This window comes from Peromyscus leucopus, chromosome 1, assembly GCF_004664715.2.
Source record: "Peromyscus leucopus breed LL Stock chromosome 1, UCI_PerLeu_2.1, whole genome shotgun sequence".
Classification (NCBI taxonomy): Eukaryota; Metazoa; Chordata; class Mammalia; order Rodentia; family Cricetidae; genus Peromyscus; species Peromyscus leucopus.
Genome location: NC_051063.1, coordinates 6,756,312 through 6,775,370, shown reverse-complemented (window position 1 = coordinate 6,775,370; position 19,059 = coordinate 6,756,312). Strand labels below are relative to the sequence as shown.

At 37.1% G+C, this 19,059-nt stretch overlaps 1 protein-coding gene across 3 annotated transcripts in view; it reads right to left on the bottom strand.

The window, feature by feature from the left end:
- The window catches only part of Lpxn (leupaxin), a 31,209-nt gene that overhangs the window by 5,943 nt on the left and 6,207 nt on the right, over positions 1 to 19,059 (bottom strand). For 2 of the 3 annotated variants that reach the window (XM_028884197.2, XM_028884196.2), the window contains exons 2-7: positions 18,251 to 18,408; positions 12,564 to 12,610; positions 5,093 to 5,192; positions 2,170 to 2,337; positions 1,082 to 1,255; positions 882 to 963 (exon numbers count right to left, since the gene is read on the bottom strand). In XM_028884197.2, coding sequence (XP_028740030.1) covers positions 882 to 963; positions 1,082 to 1,255; positions 2,170 to 2,337; positions 5,093 to 5,192; positions 12,564 to 12,610; positions 18,251 to 18,408 — 729 coding nt within the window. Of the gene's footprint in view, positions 1 to 881; positions 964 to 1,081; positions 1,256 to 2,169; positions 2,338 to 5,092; positions 5,193 to 12,563; positions 12,611 to 18,250; positions 18,409 to 19,059 lie in introns of those variants that run through there. The other variant, XM_037205099.1, reaches the window with a different exon arrangement.

Genomic DNA, 19,059 nt, shown 5'->3' with positions numbered 1-19,059 from the left:
CAGAGGATCTGAAGAGAAAGGTAGTAACAGCAGACTCTAACTTAGGGAGAAGGACCAGAATGACTGCTACTTAGCAGGAAGAAAGCATTTCAGGTTGGAGCAGGAGGGTTGGCCTCTCTTGCCAGATCACCAATAAAATAAAATGGAGCAGACTTCTTACAAGATGCAGCTGACTGTTCTGATAAGAATTTCATGGCTCTATCAGGTAAATTAGTGGCAATTATAGTGAAAACTAAGCTAGAGGAAAGCAACTCAAATTTTAATTTCAAGGGGGGGAAAATGGTTCATACCTTTAAGTAATAGGGACACATTGTGTGTGTGTTTGGGGGGAGGGGGTAATTGTATGTTTGCATGTTTGTGTGAGAACAAGCGAGCATATGCCATGATTCGTGTATAGAAGTCATGAACACCTCTGGTGGCAGTCCTTTCTTTCCATGTTGGAGACAGTCTCTTTTGTTTGCACTATGTACATTAGGCTAGCTGGTCTGTGAGCTTCTAAGATTCTCCTGTCTCTACCTCACATCTCTGGTGGGAACACTACTGTCACAGACTTGCACTACCAGGCCTAGCTTTTAAGCAGATTCTAGGGATTCATTCCGGTCTTCTTAATTTTGCACAGCAAGGGCTTCACCTACCAACCATCTCCTGAGGGCACAATCTGTTTTTAAATGATGAATTTTCACTTCTTTGATTTAAAAAAAATCACTTTTAAACTAAAGTGGTAATGTTAGGGAAAGGTGGAGAGATGACATCTAGGCATGAAATTGGCTTGTAAGTGGCAGTGCTGAGAACAGAAACTCGGCAGAAAGCAGTCCCCAAGGAACAGTGCTGCAGGCCTTCCCATCTCTCACCCTGGGGTTAGCTGTAGCCTCTCCTCTTACCTTCTGCACCAAACACCTCTCCACAGTGAGAGCAGAAGAAGTGCTCTGGGTGCCACGTCTGGTTCATTGCTGTCAGCACTTTCTGGAAACAGGACACATGCAGAGGTATTAGGAGGCTACAGAGTTGTAAAACATGTCCAGTGTTCCTAATGAGTAGTCAGACACTACATGGAAGCTGGCAGGGGTAGGGAGTTACTCACATCCATGATGGGAGAAGCACAGTAGGCACAGCGTGGAGAAAACAGATGGTGGTAGTCCTTGGAACAGTAGGCCAAGCCACTCCGCTCAAAGAAGGGACTGGAGCCAATCTCCTCCTTGCAGTGAGTGCAGACAAAGTGCTCTGGGTGCCAAGATTGCCCCATAGCATGGATCACCTGGGGATATCACAGAGCCTGACATGGCAGTGCAGCAGAATGCACCTCTAGACCCCACTCTGTATGCTGCATTCCATGTAGACAACACCTCCTGAGTTATACACTAGCAAGGCCCAGACCTAGGTTACACTAAGGTCATCTGTGACCATTTCTTAAAGGATAGTAAAAGTGATATGCCATATTGACTAATAAAGAAGCCAAGCAGATTTTACTCCTCAGCTCTGAGCACCTTGCTTCTCAACCTTCCAGAGTCAAATTGGAAAGCCCTGTACTGTGTGGATTTGGTGATAATGATTCAGAGCAAGTCTCAGTATCTCTTTTTAAGGTTACATTTAGCTGACATTGGAGTGAATAAATTTAAGTCCAGAAATGTCTGAAGAGAGCGAGCAGTGAGAAAGGTCATCTCAGTAATTGCAGTGAATAAAAATGATTAGGAATTCAAACTCAGAAGCTAGACCATCCTGGACTCAAATGTTCCCTTTGCTTCTTTCTTACTAGACCTAGGTCTAAGCAGCCAATGTCTCTGAGCTCTTGACTTCCTTGTTTTTGCAAAAGACATGAAAATAAAACCTCCTTAAAAAGTTTAAGCTGGGCAGTGGTGGAACACACCTTTAATCCCAACACTCAGGAGGCAGAGCCAGGTGGATCTCTGTGAGTTTGAGCCTGATCTACAGAGTAAAATCCAGGACAGGCACCAAAACTACACAGAGAAACCCTATCTCAAAAAAAAAAAAAGTTGATTCAACTATTAAATGCAGAAATACTTACAGAGCACTTAGCTCAGGGTCCAGAATAATATAAGCAGTTGGTGGTTTTTAACAATTACTAAAATATCTTAGAATATAAAGAGAGAGAGCTATTCTTGAATACCCACAGACATAGACCGATTGTACCAACATCCTGGATCACCCCACCTTCCCAGCAATTGGCTTCTGGCAGGAAGCACAGTGGCCCTTAGGAACCGTGGCAATCCCAAGATCTTGCAGTTCCTGTTCCAAACCCCCAAGCATTGAGTCCAATGATGCCTTGTGGTCCTGCTTGTCTGGTAAGTGTTTCTTGCTGGCATCTGCGGTCACTGGAACCTTGGACAAGGAAAGAACCATGAATAGGAATCAGCCTGTGTGCACCTTTATTCTTTTTGACATTTGCCGTACAACTCATCCCTTCACCTCTGATGGCTGATCTTGTTGTCTTCCCCTAACCTTCCTTCACGCAATTGGAGACACCAATAAAAACACTTTTATTTCCACTTCATTTTAAAATTCTTGAGCAAAATGAAATCTGATCATTTGTCATTTATTTGTAAACCTTCTGTTTGCCAAAAAAGAAAAAAATCGAGTAGATGAAGATTATACTCTTTGTAGCTCTTACAGTGACCCTAGGTGAAAATTAGTCATCTCTCCTTTTCATTCATTTATTAATTGCCAAGCACCTAATTCGTCACAGTCAGTATCCAGGAACTTGTTATGAAGCAGTATATAAGCATACCAAGTTTCTAGCCTCTTAGAATTTTCATTCTGTGACTGGCAGGTAATCAACATATGCTGCATGTCAGATAAAGAAAAGTTGTACGTTATATAGGAGATAGTTGTGATGGAGGGTGGTATGGTGAATATGAACTGATTTAGGAGAAAGTACCTCTGAGGAAGTGATATGTGAGTATATGTACGTAAAGACCCAGATATACTGATATTAGTGAGATGGTCATTCCTAAGAGAAAGAAGGCCCAAATGAAACCATTTGGCACACTGGAAGAAAAGTTACAAGATCAACAGGGTCAGAACAAAAGTACTAAGACTTAACATACAGAAGTGTGAGGAGAAAAGCAAAAGGTCACCTAGGTCCTTTATGGCAAAAGTTGGATTTGTATCCTAAAGTGATAAGTGAGACTGAAGGGAGGCAAATCTGAGAATGAGGGAGCAGATGTACAATACTTTGTAATGATTTGTGTAACGTTCAAAGCCAGTGTTAGGAGAAAAAGTAGTGTGGTTGCATTGATTCGAAGATAGATCCAAAATTATTATAAATCACTCGTCAGTTTTACACACACACACACACACACACACACTCACACACACACACACAGAGCCTACTTTTTTTCCTTTATCATTTCATGTCCTTTTCTTCATGAGCATCTACGTACATGTTTATCTCATCATACAGATACAGTGGCTCTCCACTGCCTACCCCTTAATTTTTAATCACCAAATGAATATTCACAGTTTCACATCCACTATCCTCAGTTTGTCTTCCAATCTTATTTTCTATTTCACAATAAAAAAGCCTTCTTGTTGAAGCAGGCTGGCTCCCAACGTTCTCCTGAATGGTTCTGCTAATATTTGCCTTCAGGCCTCTGGTTATTGAGTCTTCACTGCCTATAATAACCTCACACTATTTTACTACTCATTATGCTCATTTCCCTTCAAAAAATTGCTCCTCAAACAGATTTCTTTCCTCCCCTCTATATAATGGAAGTTAGTATTTAAGAGGTATCTATTCAAAGGATTAATGTCCGGAGGTACCAAAATTGTTATTAATTTTATATTTGAAAAATAACTAAGTAAAAAAATAACAATATATTCTCTACATCTACATCTCTTTGCTTGCATATTCCAAAACACTTCTGGACACATATGTCAAATGCAGTATATTCTGATGACCTGCAGGGGGCAAAATGGGACAATCCAAGACAAATGATATGGAAATGATTTACTGTAAACATATTTGTACTTTTGATTTTGTGCAATGTATATGTAATGTTTAGTTTTAAAACACACACTTTAAGTTAAAATTTAAATATACCAAGACATACTTTAACAAGAAAACACAGCATAAATTTCCTAATATGATTGTTTTTCTAGCATCATCAACTATGAAGCACAAGTTAATTCACTCAACTTTAGTGTTGATGTTAGCTCTTTATAGAGTGTTAGTGATCAGAGAACCTTGTCTGTGACATTTCTTCATCTGTCCCTCCAACAACTATGTGTTTACTTACTCACTGTGTGATAGGCACTATGTGGGATATTGGAAATCTCATGCTGATATGGCCCCTGCCCTCCTCTATCATACAAATTTTAACAGTCTGCCTTAAACATTCATACTGATTTCATGAGTATGCATCTTAACTTCCAACCATATTTTAAAAGGTTGAATTCTCTGTATAAGAAATTCTAAGTATATGTCCTTGATAAATGCTTAAGACTCCTGATCTGGATTTTGCTCTCTGCCAGAAACCATGAGTTTGCTATTTTCACTCTACAAAAAAAAAAAAAAAAAAAGAGCAAAGTTTATCATGGCATGGTCTCAGAACTCATCCTTCCTACTTTGGCCTCCCTTGCTCTGTGTCTCAGCCTGCCCACTGGCCTCTTTATCCTGCTCAGGTACGTGTTTTTAATAAACCTTCTGCATCGTCATGCCTTTAGTGCAGTCTTTACCATCAAGACTGTCTACAACTCTTATCATTATGTGTCCATACTTCTCCTATTCTTCAGTGTCCATCCTAAATCCCATCACAACTTCTCTATTAAAATCTGCTTAACCTGTCGAAATCCCTGGGGTTTGCTCCACTCATTTTGAAAAATCACCATCCTTTTATTCTAAAAACATTGCAGAGTTTTATCACTGGCTGTACCAAGAATACCAAACCTCCTCCAGATCAAGGCCTATACCATGTTATCTTTCATGTCCAAATGAGTTTCTCCACTAAAATAAATGTAATCTAGGAAAATGAATACCACCTTAGAATTCCCAAGCAGGGATGAAGGACTGACTACTATTATGCTAACTTGGTGCCTCTCTGGAACCCAGAGACTTTATCATCCATACTGCACCCACCTTGGCCTGCATTTCACTCAGGTGGGCCATGAGTTCATCCAGCTGAGCAGCTGCTGAAGTTTTAGGGGGTGGTACTGATTCCTTTGGCTCTTGTACCTCACTGTAGACAGAAGGAAAAAAATTATACTAACACATGAAAACTCAAATAAATATTAAGTCACACATAAAGTATTAGAGGACACAATTTTACCTATTCACCTATTTGATATGAATCTAAAAACCAGAGACAGGGAGTATTTTAAAAACAGCTGCTATTCTAAATAAATAAGTAAATAACCTATTTGTTCCCAAGTATATGAAGAAAAGTGCTGGACATGTCTCAATTACTAGAGTCCAAGCAACATTAGAACAGAGCTTTAAAGCCATTTTAATAGAAAAATTTTTAATTATTTTTAAAGTCATACACAATAAAAAGTTTCAAAGGTAACCAAGGGACTTGAGTAAGCATTCCTCTAAAAATGACTAACAGCCACCAGGTATACAAAAAGGTGCTCAACCTCATTAATTACCAGAAAAATGCAAACCAATATTACAATGAAATACCACTTTATACCCATCATAGCATGAGGCAAGTTCTGGCAAAAGTGTAAAGAAATGAAAGCAATGTAAACTGCCAGTGCTCTGCACATCGGTGTAGTCACCATGAGAAACACTGTGAAGACTTCTAAAAAAAATGAAAAGTAGAACTACTATATGACCCACCAGTCCCTCTTCTGTAAAGGAAATGAAACCAACACACTGTAAAGAAGTCTGTGATCCTATGTTCCTTATAGTGTCATTTACATAGCCAAGATATGGAAATAATCAAAGTGTCTGTAGATTGATGAAGGAATGAATTAGGAAGTTAAACTGTGATAGATGGCATAGATACTGGAATATAATTCAATCTTAGAGAAGAAAGAGATCTTGATATTTGATTCAACATGGATAAGCCTAAAAAGCATTGTACAAAATGAAATAAAGTAAAACATTGCATCATTGTACTTATATGTAGAATGTAAAAAGATTAAATATATAGAAATATAAAACAATGGTTCCTAGGAGTGAGAAAGTAGACAAGAAATGAAATATAGGCCAGAGGACCCAAAGTAGCAGATATATGTCTAGAGATCTAATGTACAAGTTGGGGGTTATAGGTAACAAAAATGTGCATATCTGAGATTACTACTAAATTTAAAAATTTGTTCATTTGCTTCATTACATCAGCTTAAGCACATTAATAATAACCTCAGAGTCACCAATAACTCATCAGTGTGGCATTAAGAGCCAAAATCAATAAAACACGTCTCACTGTTGTCATTTGACCAAGAGTAAGCCTACATTTGAATTCTCTACTTTGCTCTCCTTGTGTCTTCCATCATTTCTAATGAAGTGTTTCTGCTGTGTATTTCTTGAATGGGACAGAAAGTGCCACATGAGTAAAAAATGAGGGATACTTTACAAAATCTCTAACAGAGTTTTATAAGGGATTAAGACACTAATTCAAAATGACACCAACTGACCCAAATAATAAACAAACCAATGCTATCAAGCAATACCCATGTTTCACTCAACATTTATGTGGATATTCATTTTATAAGGCTGTTATTGGCCTTTGTTCTGTTTTTAGCAAATGATTATCATAGCACACACACACTACTCAAGTCTAGTAAGTTTGTTTGTTTCATTGTTCTCTTAAAAGTATGTTAAACAAACAGGCTGAGTATATAGCAGGATAGTAGTCTTAAGTCTTAAGGGACCTTAAAATGTACTATTAACTCTGGCTGTAAAGTCCAGGAAAAGTTCCAATCTCTTAGAATATAACAGATATTTTTATCATGACATTGCCACACTTCACTAAAGTAAACATTCACTATTTATATGTATCCTATATATTGTGTTGCAAACATTGAATATGTACAATAAATCAAAGAGAAGACCCACATAAATGGAGATGTATACTATGTGTCACTTTCCCACATCAAATTCAATAAAATTTCATAAAAATCCCAGAAGAATTATTTGAGCTATCAATAAGATTACATTAAAATGTAGGGGCTGGAACACCTATGAAAAAACTTAACAAGGTTTAAAAAAGGCTGGACATGGTGACACACATCTATAATCCTTGCAACTGTGAGGCACAGGCAGGCTGATCTGTGTGCATTCCAATCCAGCCAAAGATACATAGACACTATCTCAAAAATAACAAAAACAAAAACCAATTTCAGAACAAAAAGTTTGTCCCAATAGAGGTAACATTTTATAAAATAAAAGTAATTGGGAGCAAGTAGTTATCATGCAACACTGCAAATGACAATAATTAAATGTGTGCAACAGTAACAGAATGAACTGATCAAAGGAGCAGACTATAAAACACAGAAGCAGGCCCCTGCACCTGTAAAGATCCAGTATGTTTCATGAGGCATTTCAAAGAATCAGCAATATATTTAATGAGTCAATGAATCCAAATCTGTGTAGAACAAAATAAACTTATAGCCCTCAACACATCAAATATGAACAAGTGAGTGGAACTGAATATAAAAAAAAATTAAAACATTAAAATACTAGAAGGAAATGGATGATTTTAAAACTTAGAGCCTATAAGGCATTTTAACCAAGGGAATAAAATTAAAATGATGGGAACTAGAGAGATAGCTCAGAGGTCAAGGGCACACACTACTCTTGCAGAGGACCTGAGTTTGGTTCCCAGAACCCACATGGCAGCTTACAACTCCCTTAACTCCAGTTTCAAGGGCTCAAACACCCTCTTCCGACCTCCATGTACATCAGGAATATAAATGCTACAAATACATAACTGCATCAAAATATCCATATACATAAAAAATTAATTTAAAAATAAAGAAAAGGTTTCTTTAAAATCCTCTGGAACAAAACAAAAAAAGAAAATATATTAATAGTCTATTTTGCAAAAGTATTACAGTTAAATCATATTCAAAATGTTTATAAAACTTCTATAAATTAAAAAAGCAAACCAGTGAAACATGAGCTTAAAATCAGGTTTAAGAATGATAAACATACATGTTTATTATTATAGACATGAACGGAAGTTCCCAAAAGGTAATTGTGACTTCAACTAAATCTGCAAGGCTGGTTAATTGACTTGGACTTCAATGATTGTACAGAAGTTGGAATGTTGCAGGTCCAGAGCCTAATTGAAATTTGTTTAGGGCTATATTTAGGTCCATAAATAGTCATTTCTTGCTCACATAATATCCTGTGACTAACAGATAAAACCTTGTGGAATGCTTTAACTAAACAAAATCTTAGTTTCCACCAATCATTAAGAGTAAGAATACCATCAGATTAGTACTAAGGCCTATAACAGAGGTTTCAACCCACCTCCGTAATGTTTCTGCTAATGTGTTTGAGCATTTCTTGATTAATGACTTTCCTAGTTTTGGTACTATGAAAACTTGATCGAAGTTTTATCATGTTGTAACATGAACAAATCTGTGCTCACAGGCCATGGTCACTTATATTTGGCTTCAGAGTAAACTATCTCATATCTCCTTTGAAGTGAGAGTTATGTTTCACGTTGACATACAAAAATATGCTTGATCCCATCAATCTTTAAGCAAACAATTTAAGGGAGAAATGAATTTTTACCTATTAATCACAATTTTAAAAACTTGACAATATGCATTGTTAATCAAGATTATACACATTTACACACACACACACACACAGAGCCATAGGTATTTTACAGATTCCTAAAACCCTCTTCAAGACAGAATCTATCAACATTTCAAATGTAAGTACCCTTTAGTTCAGCAACTTCACTTTTAAATCTACATCCTACAGAAAAACTGAACACAAACATGAAAATATAAACTAGGACTATTTGGGGAGAGGAAATGAAATAGCCAGAGAGGAGACAGGAACACTTGAAAGGGCAGTGAGAGAGGAACAGATCAGAACAAAGTACAATGCCAGGTATGATAATGCCATAAGAACACCCACGAACTCTGTATGCTGGGGTGATTCCACATTTAAATTTGGTCCCCACTTGGTGATGCTGTTGGAAGAGACTTTGGGAGGTTCAGCCTAGCTGAAGAAAGCACAACACTAGGAGAAAGGCTTTGAGAGTTTATAGCCCTGCTCTCCTGTTTGCTCTCTCTGCTTTGTGTTTGTGGTGGAGTTGTGACCTCCCTGCTTCCTCCTCTTGCCACCATGTTTGTTGCTAACTGCCATGCCTCACTGCCATGAGAGACCATCATCCCCTTCAGAACCATAAGCCCAAATGAATTCTTTCTTCCATAAGTTGCCTTGTATTTTATCACAGCAGCAGAAAAGTAACAAATACATATGCTAACTTAAAATTAATTCAAAGACAAAAAGAAAAATTAGGGATATATATGTACATATATACATACATAGCAGGAGAGAGGTATAACAAAGGAAGTTCAATACAATACAGGGTTCTTGAGCAAATAAAAAGTAAACTAAATAGTGTTTTAGCCAAATAAATTATGGTTCATCCATTTTACAGAATAGCATGTAATTGCTAAAAAATGTACATATAGACTTAGATAAATTGAGAAGTAATTCTAGCATATGTTGTTAAACTTAAGAAGCAAGGCCTAGAACAGTATGAAAAATCCCCCTCCACAGCTTCCAGGGCTCAAGCTCTAGTCTTGTGCTTGCACAACAGGCACTTTACCAGCTAAGGTATCTCCCCAGCTCCAAATGTAGATTTTTATATGGGCCTCCTTATTCATAAAGCCTCCTCACCTTACAGTTGGAGAAATTTTGTTCATGTTTAAAAAAATGCCCACACTCTTTTCAACTAGAGTCAATGCATATAGCATAGAAATAGAAGGGACCATTGTCAAGAGTCTCTAACATCAGCTGACTCAGCAAAATACTAATCTACACAGAAAATGCAAACTTGAAGAGCTGAGAGTCACAAATTAGAAGCCCATTTTAGGAAATATTCTTGAAAAGAGAGAAACTTCACATTAGAGACATCTGATCTGTCCCTGGCCTTTTAAACATAGGAAAAATGTTTTGTCATGAGCTACAAGCTGCTTTGTGATTTGAAGACTTTAATAATACAGATCACAACACAAACATATTTGAAAGAATGTACAGAATGTACACTTCCCAACAAAGGAGCTTCATTGTGCTGAGTTTTCCTTTGTTTAATTGTTATATTTTGTGAACTGTTCCTCCCTACTATCAGAACTGCTATTTTTGCTCAGGAAATAGATGTACTTAGAAACTACTGCCATATTGCTATTGATGTACAGCGGTTAGAAATATCCCAGTGCTGCAGTCAGCGTTGCTACAAAGCACACTTTCAAGGATTACTGGGAGCGATGTGCAGCTCATTTATGCAAACAAGAGTATATGATGGAAACCAATGTGGGAATCTAGTTTCTGAGTTTAGCATTCTGTGTTGGCACGCCACTGTTCATGCCACCTTGGAAACTTATAAAAGTCCCACATAGTTATGGATGGATTTTATATCATATTCCCACACACATATTCACTGTAGGTATGACTTGGTAATGGATGGTATACCAGTCAAAGTATTCCAGTCCAGAAAATATAAGCAAGTTTGAGTAAACAAATGGAATTAATGTAGAAAATCAATTATACAGATGGTGAGAGAACTAATAAGCAAAACAGAAGACATATGGGATTACCAGAAACCTACAGCAGCAGCAAGTCTTCACCACCCCTAAGCTAAAAGGACAAAATGCATGACATCATCCTCATCAGAGCCCAGGGCCTCTGTTCAGTGCACTAGCTGACAGAGATGCAGCTACTGATAGAAACACTGCAAAGTCAAGGGCCAAGACCAGGGCAAGTGCCCTGCACTGTCCTACTCTGCAACTGCCAGTATCTCTAGCACTTCTTATTGGTCAGAGCCCATGACAGCCAACTGTCCTGGAGCCTGAAAAATCCAACCACCAGTGTTGGATCCCTAAAGCATGAAAAGTTAGGAATTGGGGATCAAGAGGGTTCCCAAGATAGCCTGCTTTTTGCATATGAGATTTATTAAAGGAAGTAGTAATGCCAGAGATAGACAGACAGAAGGCAGTGTGGTGGGGGCTCTGAGAAAAGTTCAGGTCCAAATGGCAAAGTGAGAGTCCCTTATACATTTCAGGGAAAGGGGAGATTCTATACCACCTAACTGATGAACAGTCCATGATTTATGCTTGCAGTCAGGCTATCTCTGATATCTGGCTGGTGTGTGTATGTACTGAGGGGTGGTCTGTTAATGTGGACCTATATATACAGAATCAGGTATAAGCCTGGGGAGAGTAAGAATCTAGAAAAACAAGTAAATGAAAGACCTTTACAAAAATGACCTGGCCCTAACTAACAGAGCACAGGACAAAGAAAGGGGAGGAGGCCAGAGACCCAATGCTGTAGCGGGGAGCTGTCCATAAGATAGTGTCGCAATCGAATAATTGATCACAATGCCAGACATACCAGAAAATGGCTGGTGCTTGGACTGGTTTTCATACTACAATTTGAGTATTCACATGTATTTCTATTGACATCTTAAGAAAACACACATTTGCTGAGGGCCTCTTGAGTACAGGCACTGTTTTCTTATTGTTTGTTTTTTAACTACAACAGGAGGGTGAAGACAATGAAGAAGTATTCACCCACCACTTCCTGGAGCTGGAACAAATAGGTAATGTATATTAATAAACTAGCTTCACTCCCACCTCAGTAGAAAGTGACCTCAACTGGGAAGTTTTTAAATGACTTCATGTACCTCAAGTCCTTTCCCTGTTTTAGCCTCCCATGTGTGCTCTATGTGCCGTGATTCTGAGACGAGATAGTGCAGTGGAGCACTCCGTGCCAAGCACGAATCCTTGAAAAAGAGCCTATTTTTTTTTTTTTAATGAAAGCTATGATTAAAGAGAGACATGAAAGAGGTGGCCTTTCTGTTTCTTGTCTGTTTTAGACTACTGGTTCTGCTTTGACCAGGAGAAATGATTTAGCAAGTGAATCTATTCCATGTGTAACTTTTACTAAAGGGATATTCTTCCACCACATAAACTTCAAGCAGACCTAGAAAGTACAAGTATGCACTCATTTGTCTGTGATGGACCCTTGTTGTCTTCTTGTAGCCCTGATCCTGGCATTGACATTGCTGGACCCTTGTTTAAGTTTATTCAGGTGTGTTTTCTCTTCTGAGCACTGCTGCATGATACCTGGAACTGAAATGCCAAAACATCTGTGCTAACTCTGGAACTTTTTGTCCTTTTCAGGTGGTAAGGAAAATACATAAACCCACTGCCCCCAGCCTGGACAGCTGTCTGGAGGAAAGATACCTTGGGAGGCTGCCAAGTCAGCATAGAAGGGTTTTGCCTCTGTTCAAAGGCTCTGGGAAGAGATATGGAGGAAGTCCAATAATAATTTTTACAAACCAAATTACTGCAATTATTAACAATAATTACCTAATAACTTTTAAATTTGAAATTATTTATTAGAAACCAAAGCATACCTGTAGACATTGGACTCCTGGATATTGGTCGTATACACGAGCTGCACCTAAGACATAAGTGACAGAAAAGAGCAAAGAATGACATCTGTATTGGAACACTGATGCTTATCAACATAGAGAGTGAGAGAAGTTTGTAGCTTCCAAAGGGGATAACTAGAATAGCATGATGGTGCACACTTGTAATCCAAGCTACTTGGGAGGCTGAAGAAAAAGAAGCATGAGTATCAGATTAGTCTGGGCACAATATTAAGAACTTGTCTCAAAGCAAAGAATAATAATAATAACAACAACAATAATAACAATAATAAGCAATAAAAGCAATAACTAGTGTATTGCTTAAAAATAACTAGTATATTGCTTACATGTTTCCAAAGGCAGAGTTACCTTCCATCATGCAGAAAAAAAAAAAAATTCTAAAAAGAGAAGTTGGTACCTGAACAAGTACTACCCTCCTTGCCTTAAAAACAAAGATATAAAGGTATATATCATCCTCAAATAGGAAGCATAAAACAATATGGTGGCTCAGGGGAAGGCCCTTTAAGCACAATGGTGCCTAGGGAAGGCTAGAACACAAACTTGCCTTATGAAAAGTAATAATGTGTCAACCAAAGATTTGGCTGGACAGCAATTCATCTATTTATTCACTGAACAGATATTTACTGAGTAACCAATACATTCTAGGGCTTAGGATGTTATATCCAAACCGCAAAATAAAGCAACCACACTAAAGCCAAATATTCTGGTGAATGAAGATGTAGCCTCAGTTGGAGGAGTGTTTGCCTAGCATCCATGAGGCTCTGGGTTCTAATCCTAGCACTGTATAAACCTGGCATGGTGGTGTAATCCTGTTACGCCAACAGTTGGGAGCTGGAGACAGGATCAAAAATTCAAACTTATCCTTCCCTACACAGTGAGCTCAAAGTCAGCCTAGCTTACTTGAGACCCAACTTAAGAAAAAAAAAAAAAAAAAACTGAGTACTCCAGAGCTTATATTTTATTAGCAAGAAGTAGATATAAAAGTTAATCAAGGAGTAGAAATTAAGACATTTGGCAATAGAAACAGTTATAAATGCATTGATGGGGAAAAACTCACTGAGTAGATGACACTTGAGCAATGACTTACATGAAGTAAGGAAAGCAATCAGGTATCAGGGTAATGTAGATCATGTGCAAGAAATGAATGGGAATGACTGTTGACCAACAAGGAGGCCTATGTGGCCTGTGCAAGGAAGCAGGCAGAGGGGCTAAATCTGCAAGTAGTAATCATACATTTATTCAGCTCAAAAGAGATACTTACAAGGGAAAGGGGGGGTCTTTAGAAATAACACATTTAAATTTTTAGAGGGGGGACAAAGAAGAGAGAAAGAGACATACAGAGAGAGAGAGAGGAGAGAGAGAGAGAGAGAGAGAGTAATCTAGTCCAGAACTCAAGCTCTTGCCTCATCTTCATCAGTATTGATATTACAAATATATGTATCACAGTTCCCTAATAAAATACACATTACTAGCCAAACAACTTCATTGTATTGTATTGGTAGACCTATAAAATAATTCTAATCAAGGTAAGGATGTGGAGGTTCATGCCTTCATGCCTTTAACCACAGCACTTGAAAAACTGAGGCAAGATGGCAAGCTTGAGGCAAGCCTGAGTTACATGGTAACTGTCTCAAAATAATCACAATAGAAATAACAATAATTTTGCCCAAAACCTCTTTTTCTTTTTTTTTTTTTTTTTTGAGGCAGAGCCTAATGTAGCCCAGGCCAGCATCAACTTTCTATGTAGCTGAAGCTAGCCTTGAAGTTCTTGTTCTCCTCGATGTGCCGGGATAACAAATGCAAGCCACCATACCTGAAGAAATTTATTTTCTACACAGATTTCTCCAAAATAATTTAAAACAACAAATAGCTATATACATGATGGGAAACTTCTTTAGTGTTCTTTTTATTACTTACACATTTAAAACAGCATAAGGAAACAACTCTCAACATATAGTCACATACTTTAATCGGTAATGTGGTTATTGTTGGCTCTAACATTTTAATTTAGGAATTTTCCTTTGAAATGCTGAGTTTTTTAAATATATAGTGCTGTCATTTTTTGAATTTGTAATGTTCTCCAAAGCTACATTTTGTGGTTATTAGATTTGCGATTGCTGTTATCTTTAACTTGGGCTTTTCTCTAGGGCATAGTGCTTTTAGTAGAGATGTGATCTTAATGCTGATGAACCTGAATGTTCAGGGCACATTCTGCTCGGTGGAACATATTCTCAATTCTTTTTCTCTACTAAAACGTATGAATAAATTCAGGAAAATGTCTTCTTTTAATTAATTTTCTTAGTGCACAAAATAGTGGACTTCATTAGGAATTTTCATGCAAGTATATTAATGTACTGTGCTTGTATTTACCTTTCCACCACCTCCTTGTGTCCCCTTCACCCTCTGGTTAATTCCACTCTACAAGTCTCTCTTTTGTCTTTATATCATATATAGAATACATCAAAGATATATATGACATAAAATACAATATTTGTTTTTTTTTTTCCTTCCCATTACCTCTCTTTATTCTTACCCACTCCCAGGCTTTCTCTCTTCTCCTTTGTCCAAGACAATATTCCCATGTGTCTTCTCTTAGCCACCTCCATTCACAGCATCTTTCTCCATTAATATTCTAATAAGCCCAAATTTTGAAGTCGTCTCTATTTGTGATTCTTTTTAACATATTTTGTAAGGGATGGGTAAGAGCAAAATCATTGACTTCTATAATTTTATTACATTTTGGTTTATAAATTTATCCAATAAAATAAAGTCAAAAATCCATCAAAGTCAAGAAATTTTAGAAGCACATTTCAAATTAAGCAATTAAGCGACATGAGCTCTCATCTCTTGTTATTTTCTGGGAAAAAAAATTGGAGCTGCTTCCTTTTGTTAAACTCAATTGTATATGTTTGCAGATTGTTAAGAAGCACTTTTTCATTCTATATTGATTGAATAATTTGATTACAGCTCTCCAGCTGATTTTGCACACAGTGCAATCTAAGCTTTATGAAATGAGGATAGAACATTTCCAAAACCCAGAGAACAAGAGCCAACACATAAAGAAAATCAATATGCCATGCTTAGATATTGCTTTGTTTTTCATGTCACTCCTAGAAAAAAACATGATTAGCATGACATTTGCCAGTCTTGATAATTTTAGTTTTGATGGGCAGAATGCTGCTGTTTGTTTTGATCAAGTCAAGAATTCTGTGTACTTCACAATCAACTGCAAATTCATTTCTGCTCTGTTAGATTTAAGTTGGTAAGAACATATTACCATGATGCTATCTGTGTTCCACTAACAGTCTGTTTTCTTATTCTTACCAGAAGATTTTGCTATCTTCAATACTTTTTCAACTCACTGTACTGACTAATGTTGTTTGTTTTCTCTTTAACAGGAAAATTAACTTCCAGGAGTTTTATTTTGATACTGTATATTGGATGAAAAATAGAGTTGGAATACTCTAATTTTCTGACACCTCTGATGACAGTGATTTAAGACTGATATTATTTGATTGTTTTCAACGCTACTCCTTCCACTTTACTTATATGCAGATGCAAATGCAAAATTGAAAATCGGCAAAAAAAAAAAAAAAAATGTTTACAAGGGTGGTTTGCTAGTGGAAATGTGTATTTCACAGTGATCTGCAAATACATTTCCTACAGCTATGTATGAACTGTTATCTTCAGGAACATGCTTCTTAGATTAGTACTAAATCTAAAGTACATGCTAATTCTTCTTCACCTCTTTGATGTCTCCTGATTCTTAACGGGACAGTAATATCTCTCCTCATTCCCTCTGGTGACTGGAAAACATTAAAAGATGCTTTGTGTAGCCTGGCGGTGGTGGCGCATGCCTTTAATCCCAGAACTCGGGAGGCAGAGCCAGGTGGATTGCTGTGAGATCGAGGCCAGTCTGGGCTACCAAGTGAGCTCCAGGAACGGCGCAAAACTACGCAGAGAAACCCTGTCTCGAAAAACCAAAAAAAAAAAAAAAAAAAAAAAAAAAAAAGATGCTTTGTGCAAATTACCAGTCCTCATAACTGCCTTGAGAAAATCAAACCTGAAGATTTTGTTTCTGTTTTGCTTTAAGCCAACTGACAAAAGATTAATATTAAGATTTCTTTAGTGCTAACAAAATAAAACAATTAGAAATTTACAAATACAAATACAAAATGCTTTAATAACATTCATAATATAGTATTTGTGATGACAAGAATACTAAATTCTATTTCTTGAACATCATCTTTATGTCATTAATCGTGATTTCCTTATTACTTTCTGATCCCAGAGGTTCCATGTATGCATCACATGGACCATAACAGGGTGTGACTGGCAGCATACCAACTGGCCAGCAGATTTCTTCTGCTCCCACCCAAGACCAGAGGAGTTAGCTCACATTTCCACTCGTAGACTTCTTAGTCATCTCCCTCAATACTGTCATGAAAGGGTGATTACTGGGATTTTGTCTGAACAAGATCAGGAAGAGTCATTATTAGTCACCTTTTGGAGTTACTCATAATCATATTAATATATTAATGCAAATACTAATAATAAAACTTCAAAAACAATTGAAAATATTACATGAAAGGAAATCAATGAGATGTCAGGAAAATAAGCAAAAGCTCAGGTCTCTTACAGGTAAACAGGATGTGGTCATCTACAAAGCTCAGTGCAACATTGTGGCTTCTACTGCAAATGAGATGGGAAACACCACCAGAGTGAGGGTAGAAGAATGTCATGGTCTGTCTTAAGTCAAGGCTCTATGAGGCTGCTATGTAATAATAAAGTACAGATATCTATGCAGGAGAACATTAGGATGCTATGACTGTAGTTTAAGAATTTCAACAACTACTCTCTTGTAGAGAGTCAGATAATCTGAGGAGAAGTTAGAAACTACCTATTCCTGCATTCAAATTCAAAGTCTGGAATATTAATTCTTTATGAGTACCCAAGAATGAATCAGAACATCACAGTTCATAAATACCAGATGTGAAGAACATCCACCCAGTGTCTCTTGTACTAACTGCATTCTCATTAAGCAAGCATTAATTATAATAAAGGTTTGTGCATATGATCCAAAAAAAAAAAAAGAGAATACACATCTCAGTAAATATATACTTGATAGTTTTAACACTTAATCCTAAATTAACACATCAGATTTCTGGGCTTTAAAATAGTCACCTCTGGCAGATTTAGTTTCTTCATGGTGGCTGCTAAGAGCTTTACAATCTCTAGCTGGATGAAAACAATTTCTGAATCTATTCAGCAGTAAGACTAATGAAGTAACAGCTGTATAGTCCCCCCAAAAGACTTGTCTAAACTACCAGGTGATCCCTGATCTTACTGGGTATGACTCTGGTCACACTCTAACATGCCACCTCTGGTAGCCAGGGAGCAACATAACAGTAGCCAGTATGGATGAGCCAATAGCCTTCACTAGAAGAAAAACATTTCAAAGGCATACTCTACAGTAATTTTCTCAATTCTCCTCTTTCCAAAAGCAACTATTTTTAAATTAATATTGAAATGATACTTTTTTCTGTTCTGAATATATGCTTCTCCTTTAATATAATTTTATGTGGGATACAATTAATTTTCAGAAGTGTAGTCAAATATTGTCTAAAATACTACAACAGATGAAATGTTACCTTCAAGGGACTTGTGTAACTCTGAGATGACAAGGTCTTTGGAGTTTGGGGAAGTTTGCTCTCCTGTTTGGATTGCTGATCCAGGTGACAAGAAATTGGGTTTGAATATTCATCACTGTCCTGGAGGGTGGAGCGTTCCAATTCCTCCAATAAGGCATCTACATCACAGGAAACAAAGGGGGAAAAATGTAGAATTTGTGAGTCTCCAGAATTTTTTTCTTCTTAAATATTCTCTTCTTGTTTGGGATGACAACAATTTGCAAATACCTCCCTCCCTCCATACCTCACTTCAGGAGTGTGACATGTCTTAGGAGATGTCTGAGGAAATTACATTATGGTCCATTTGATATTTCCTATGTTTGCATTCAATTTCATATGCTCTCTACAATTTAGTGTTTTACAATTTGGCTTCTAGGTATTGGTTTTTAACCAGATCATATACACAAACACACACCAAAAATAATATTTATTTCATATTATAAAAAGTAAGGTTTTTCAAAATATACCAAGAGGCAAACATTCTTTTTTTAATTCTCTCATACTCTATATCTCAACCACAGTGAGGAGGCAAAACATTAATCTTGATTTTTTTTTTTAGTCTAAGATCTCAAGGATTAGCCCAAGACTATAACAACAACAAAACTTATGTATTAGTGGTTTTTTGTTGGTGGTGGTTGTTCATTTGTTTGGATGTGGAAAGGAAAAAAGTTGGAAGAAAGAAAGGAAGGAAGGAAGGAAGGAAGGAAGGAAGGAAGGAAGGAAGGAAGGAAGGAAAGAAGGAAGGAAGGAAGGAAGAAAGGAAAATATTG